Source organism: Musca autumnalis, unplaced genomic scaffold, assembly GCF_047663935.1.
Source record: "Musca autumnalis isolate F117 unplaced genomic scaffold, ASM4766393v1 scaffold_3, whole genome shotgun sequence".
Taxonomy (NCBI): domain Eukaryota; kingdom Metazoa; phylum Arthropoda; class Insecta; order Diptera; family Muscidae; genus Musca; species Musca autumnalis.
This window is the reverse complement of record NW_027411866.1, coordinates 47,230,344-47,237,538: the sequence shown is the minus strand read 5'-3', so window position 1 is coordinate 47,237,538 and position 7,195 is coordinate 47,230,344. Positions and strand designations below refer to the sequence as shown.

The following is a 7,195-nucleotide window of genomic DNA, read 5'->3' as shown; positions in this document are numbered from 1 at the left end:
CTAAAAATATTGAAAAAGTATATTGAAATCTTATTTTTTACTTGTATGTTGAAGGATCTGGTATTTATGGAAAGTTGAAATAATATTTATTTAAAGTTTTTTACGCAGAATGTAATTTAATGACTATTTCTAAAGTTGGTGAAAAATTAGTTTATGCCATTTTATTTTTATTATTTTTTTCTTAGAATTACTAATTAGTTTTGTAACATTTATTGCATATGCACATGCACAATCACATCTGTGGGTATGCATGTGTAAGGTATATCTTTCTCTCTACGTTTTACATTTATTAAAAACTAATTAAAAATAATTTCCCATTCATTGAAAACAATTTGCTTAGAAGGCTATCGCATGCTTGTTTAGTTTGTTGACAGATATGCTGAAGGTAATATTTGTTGTTGTTGTTTTATGCAAATGAGTTTTTAATTTAATTATGAAAAAATGAACATATACGTATGTAAGTATGTGTTATCACACTCCAATTACACTATTATAGTCTGGTTTCACATTTTATCTTGAAATCCCACAAAAAGAAAAACAACAAGTAAAAGGTCGTTAAGTTCGGCCGGGCCGAACTTTTTATACCCTCCACCATAAAATAGTCTTAATTAAAATGAAATAATTAGGGTCCTTTTACAGTTTTAGGTGGGACAACTTTTCGATAATGGATAGACTTCTACTGCCTCCCGCTATTGCTTAAATTACACTGTGAACACAAATGTTGGGACAGAGATAATTCCTTTTGGAGATGAAAGCCCTTGGTGTGTGTATATTAAAAACCCCTAAGGACAGCTGCGCCGTGATTCGAACTTCCGCGTTATGGCGTGAGGAAATTTTTGCAAGAGACCCTGTAAGCTATCATGAATTAGCATTATATCTTTGTTTGTTGTTTTTGTAGAGCACTTAAGCAACAGTAAACAAAGATATAACGCTAATTCCTGATGGCCCACAGGGTCTTTAACAAAAATTTCATCATGCCATAAGGCGGAAGTTCGACTCACGGCGGATCTGTCCTTCGGGGTTCATAATATACTCACCAAGGCCTTTCTTCCCCAAGAGGAATTTTCCGTGCCCCAGGCTTTCACCTCCATTTTGTTGCACAGTGTTATCTGATCTAATCTAAAAAAATGTGTTCGGTTAAAAATTGCAGCTAAAATTCTCAAAATACCGAAAATCGGGAGATACCGTTATATGGGGGCTATACCAAAACATGGACCTATGTTGACGATGCTTGGCGGAGATATTTCATGACTACTGAGAACCTCAAATGGCAAATTACAGCTAGTTCGGTTAAAAATTTTAGATAAATTTCTCAAAATACCGAAAATCGGAAGGTACCGTTATATGGGGGCTATACCAAAACATGGACCTATGTTGACGATGTTTGGTGGAGATATTTCGTGACCACTGAGAACCTCAAATGTCAAATTGCAGATATTTCGGTTACAAATTGTGGCTACAACTCTCAAAATACCGAAAATCGGGAGGTACCGTTATATGGGGGCTATACCAAAACATGGACCTATGTTGACGATGTTTGGTGGAGATATTTCATGACCACTGAGAACCTCAAATGTCAAATTGCAGATATTTCGGTTACAAATTGTGGCTAAAATTCTCAAAATACCGAAAATCGGGAGGTACCGTTATATGGGGGCTATACCAAAACATGGACCTATGCCCATATCCTTTGGGATATAAGTTTGTTGATCACTAGGAACCCTAAGTGCCAAATTATAGCTAATTCGGTCTGCAAATGTGGCGAAGAACGTCAAAATACCTCAAATCCGGAGGTACCGTTATATGGGGGCTATACCAAAAAGTGGACCGATATAACCCATCTTCGAACTTGACCTGCCTATGGAAAAAAGACCCTCGGCTGCAAAATTTCAGCACTCTATCTCAATTATTGCGGACGCTAGAGTGATTACAACAGACGGACAGACGGACAGACAGACGGACAGACGGACATGGCTAGATCGTCTTAGAATTTTATCCTGATCAAAAATATATATACTTTATAGGGTCGCAAATGATTAGTTCGATGTGTTACAAACAGAATGACAAACTTAATATACCCTCCATACTATGGTGGAGGGTATAAAAACAGCATGAATAAATTATTTGATATGGTTAGTCTTATGCAATGCATGTATGCATATTGGGGTTATGACTTTTTGACGTTTATTGTCAAAAATGATGCCCTTTAGAGAGAATGAATGAAATTTTGCCTATTAATGCCATAAAAAACCTTCATTCCATTTAATTATTAAAAAAGTTCACGCACAAACCACTTTGAAAAACATACTATCTTCTATATATATAAAATTGAAATTTGTTTGTCTGTCTGTTTGTTTGTTTGTGCCTTATAGACTCGAAAACCGCTAAACAGATCTTACTTGTAGTGTATTTACACAAAAGAAACTTCTCTGCTTCGAATCCAAATGCTTAATGTTCTTTTATTTTGCATCAACAAACATAACTAGCTTAAAACTAACAAGTGGTTATATATGTACGTTTATGTGTGTATGCATATACATGTTACCATGTATCTTTATCACTCAGAGATAAATAGATGAGAGTGAGAGTAAATGATACTTGTAACTGCATACAGTAATTAAAAGAAGAAGAAGAAGATCACATACTGCACATTAGGATGGATCGTACTGAAATATGTATTAGTGTGGAACGTAAATACAAATACTCTATATGCTCCCCCTAAAGTTGGCAATAAATATAAAATTGAAAAATATGAATATTTATGTACAATATAAATTCACCGAATGTAAATAACAAATAAACAACATTATTTTGAATTCATATTTAGTTGTTGACTTAATGATTGAATCATAAAAATATATAATGATAAAACAACTTATGAAACAATTTTTAATATAAATCGTTTTTTTTTTAAATTATGAGATCATATTATATGACATTTTAAAGGAAAATTTAAAAATTTTTAAAACAATTGATTGAATTATTATTTTAATTTTTCTTCACAACTCTACCTCCTTCTCTTGGTCTGAGTTCTCTTCTAGGTTGCATAATCTCTTCTGGAGCATGATTTTCATTAACAACAAGTGAAGAATTATCATTATTTACATGTGATTGTAAATCAGGCTCAATGACGTGTTGATTTTGTTGTCTACGTTGTCCTCGGATTTGGTCAAGATCTCGTTTTATGACATAATTGTTGTGATTTAAAATGCAGGAATAAGATTGAGGTCCTAGTTGATGTTTTATGGTTGCTTGAGTCCAACTAGGTTTGTTAGGATTACGATAATCACGCACCATAACTTCCTGACCTTCGCAAAACTGGATGTCACGGTTACCTTTATGGTTTAAAATGTTGTGTTGTTGTGAATTCATGAGTCTTTCCTTTGTTTTAGGAGGTTTGAGAAGTGAAAAACGTGTTTTTGTGACTCACCAGTGCTACAATGTACCATGTTTCGGTAGTCCATCAGAAAACGACATAAAATTTGGTCTAAATTTGAATCTTTATTTTGGTCCAAATTGGCCAAAATAGACTTTTTGAACGTTTTTACAAAATTTTCTGCCTGTCCATTCGTAGATGGATGTCCAGGAGCAGTTAATATGTGTTTAATACCATTCAACGATAAAAATTTTTGAAATTCATGAGAAGTGAACTGTGATCCATTGTCACTTACAATGGTATCAACCAGTCCATAGCGTGAAAACATCTCTCTTAGCTTCGAAATTGTGAAATTTGTTGTCATATCTTTAGTTTTGAACACTTCAACAAACTTTGAAAAAGAGTCAACAACAATTAAAAAGTAAAAATTTTTGATTGGGCCAGCAAAATCAATGTGAATTCTACTCCACACTGAATCACTAGGCATCCATGGAATTAATGTGCTTTTTTCGGGACTTGATTGAAGTTTCTGACATGAAATACAATTTGAAATCAAATGTTCAATATCTTTGTCAAGACCAGGCCACCATACATAAGATCTGGCAAGTGCTTTGGTTTTGACAATACCCAAATGAGAACGATGAAGTTCTTCCAAAATTTTTGATCTTAGGGTTTTAGGAACTATTTTCCGATATCCCCACAAAATACATCCATACTCAACTGAAAGTTGAGTATACTTTTCACGATAAGGTAAAAGATTGTCGTCATGACAATTAACTAAAGTGCCTTCTAAAACAAAGTCGGCAACTTTTGACAAAATTGGGTCTCTTCGTGTCTCACGAGATATATCTTTGAAATTTAAATTCAAGTTATTTTCTTGATTTTCAATAAAATTTACGTAAGAATTTTCATTATTCTTTGATTCAAAACATTTCTGAGGCATTCTTGAAATGCAATCCGCTTCATTTTTAACACCTTTGACGTGTTCAATTGTATAAACAAATCCTGAAAGGATTAATGCCCAGCGTTGCATCCGCGCTGAAGCCATTATAGGCAAACCTTTGTTGCTACCAAACAAACATAAAAGTGGACGATGATCCGTTCGTAAAACGAATGGATTTCCCAATAAATATTGGCGAAGTTTTGTAACACAAAACACAATTGATAAAGCCTCTTTCTCAAGAGTGCTATAATTTCGTTCACTTTTTGACAAAGCTCTTGAAACAAAAGCAATTGGTCTTAAACCATCAGAAAATTTATGAGATAAAATCCCAGCTACAGCATTATTTGATGCATCTGTAGTCAAAACAATTGGCAGATCAGCATTAAAATGAACCAAAACTTGGTCTGAGGTTATAGCCTTCTTAATTTCATCATAAGACTTTTTGCATCTTTCTGACCAATCGAATTTTACATCTTTACTGAGTAAATGATAAAATGGCGACATAATTTGCGCAAAATTGTTAATAAATTTTGAATAATAATTTGCCATACCGACAAAAGCTCTCAACTCAGAAACATTTTTGGGAATAGGAGCAGAAATCACACTCGAAATTCTCTCATTATTTTTACGAAGACCATTTCTGTCAATATTAAATCCTAAATAGGATATTTCAGATTGTAAAAACAATGATTTCTTGACATTTAGTTTCAATCCAGATGATTGAAGCTTCTGAAGAACCAGTCTTAAAGTTCTGATATGCTCTTGCATATTCCTACCAGTGACTGTAATGTCATCCTGGTAAACAACAACATATGGAATATCCCTTAAAAGGTTTTCCATAGTTTTTTGAAAAATAGCCGCAGCTGTTTTGACACCAAAAGGTAATCTTTTTACTTTTAAAGTACCAATATGTGTACTCCAAGCACATAACAATTGTGATTCATCATCCAAAACAAGTTGATTGTAAGCATTTGACAAATCAAGCTTCGTGAAAAGTTCACCACCCTGCAATGATGCAAAAATTTCATCAATTCTGGGTAACGGATATTTAAAATCCAATAAACATTTGTTAAGGGTAACCTTATAGTCACCACAGATTCGTAAATCGCCATTAGGCTTCAAAATTGGAACTAAAGGAGTTCCCCAATCAGAATTATCAACCGGTTCCAAAACACCGGATTTTATCAAATCTTTAAATTTGTTTTCAACCTTGCTCTTCCAAGCCAAAGGTAAAGGTCTCGGTTTACAAAAAATAGGAATTGCGTTTTCCTCAACTCTCAACGAAACTTTAGTGACATTAAACTGTCCCAACTTTTCTTCAAAAACACCAGAAAACTCGTTTTTGATTTGATTAATAATCATAGAATTTGAGTTTGAGCAATCAATTTTGTTGACTTGCAACAATTCAAAATTAAATGAACGTAAAAACGTACGACCTAACAAAGGAGGATTCGATGAATCTACAACAACAACAACTATCGATTTTGTTTTACCTTGAAAAGTAACCGAGGCATCATACTCACCAACTAGGTTCAACTTATCACCACTATAATCCACGTATGGCACAAGACATGGACGAAGCATCTTCTTAATATTGTTCTTCTCCAGGAACGACTTAGGCAACAACGTACACGGAGCACCTGTATCACACACAGCTTTCAACTCAATACCATCAATAACAACCGGAAGAGAATATACTCCACTAGAGTTGCACTCCGACACACTAAAAATTGAGTAATTAAAAACATCATTATTTTCAAAATCATTCTCATCTTCACAAACATAATTGACACTTCTCTTTTTGTTATAGCAAACAGATGCAAGATGTCCAATTTTACCACAAGAATGACATTTGCTGTCTTTGTATTTACAAGCCTGCGACTTATGATTGCGCCAACCACAATGCGAGCACACAGGTTTTCTACCATTTTCAAATTTGTTGTCTCTGCCACCGCCAAAATTCCCTCTGCTACCATCGCCTCTGCCGCTGCCATTTGAACCGCCTCTGTTACCGCTGCTACCACTGCTTCTATTACTACCGCCATTTGCACTTCCATAATTTTTCTTCATCAATCTCTGCTTATTTACATAGTTCACTGAACTCTGCTCAGCCTCTGCTGCCCTTGACATACTTTTGGTCTCCATTATCATCGCTTTCCGTAGCGCCACTTGCATTGTTAAGCTTTCATCTTCTTCACATAGTCTTTCAAATATGAAATTTGGCAAGCCCATCACAAATTGGTTTAACACAAAGGCTTCCAAATGATCGCCAAATTTGCAATTAAGCGCCAACGACTTCACTCTGGCGTACCACTCTGCAACAGATTCACCATCATTTTTGGTCGCCACATGAAACTTCTTCCGCTCACTGAACACAATTTTCGGTGGAGTGTATTGTGTGTCCAAAATTTCACAAAAATCTTCATACTTCTTCGAAACCGGGCTCTCGGGACTACACAAACTGTGCAACACTTGGTATGCCACTGCACCAACCGCTTTCAACAAAATTGATTTTCGCACGTTATCATCTGTGCAATTTATTTCACAAAAGTGGATTTCCAAGCGTTCTTTCCACACGCTCCACGACTCTACACTCGGGTTAAACTCCGAAACATTTGCTGTTTGGAACACAGCAATCTGGCTGGCATTAAAACTGTGATTGCCTTCACCTTCCATCTTGTACGGCATCCACTTTCGTTTTTATTAATTTAGTTTGGCGTTTATTTTTTTTTATTTAGTGGTGGCTTTTTATTTAATTTATTTTGCTTTTAATTTGTTTGGAAATTTATTCTCTATTTGATGTTTAATTATTTCCAATTATAAATTTGTTTGGTAACGTTTGTTACTTTCTTTTTAAATTGTTCTTTTAGTATTTT

General features: G+C 34.6%; 1 protein-coding gene across 1 annotated transcript; it reads right to left on the bottom strand.

Annotated features, from left to right (window-relative positions):
- Positions 1 to 3,855: 3,855 nt before the first annotated feature.
- Positions 3,856 to 6,995, bottom strand: LOC141398164 (uncharacterized). Its single transcript, XM_073975397.1, has 2 exons — positions 5,843 to 6,995; positions 3,856 to 3,905 (listed from the first exon to the last, which is right to left on the bottom strand). Exons 1-2 carry the CDS (start codon positions 6,993 to 6,995, stop codon positions 3,856 to 3,858), a joined length of 1,203 nt encoding a protein of 400 aa, XP_073831498.1.
- Positions 6,996 to 7,195: the final 200 nt, after the last annotated feature.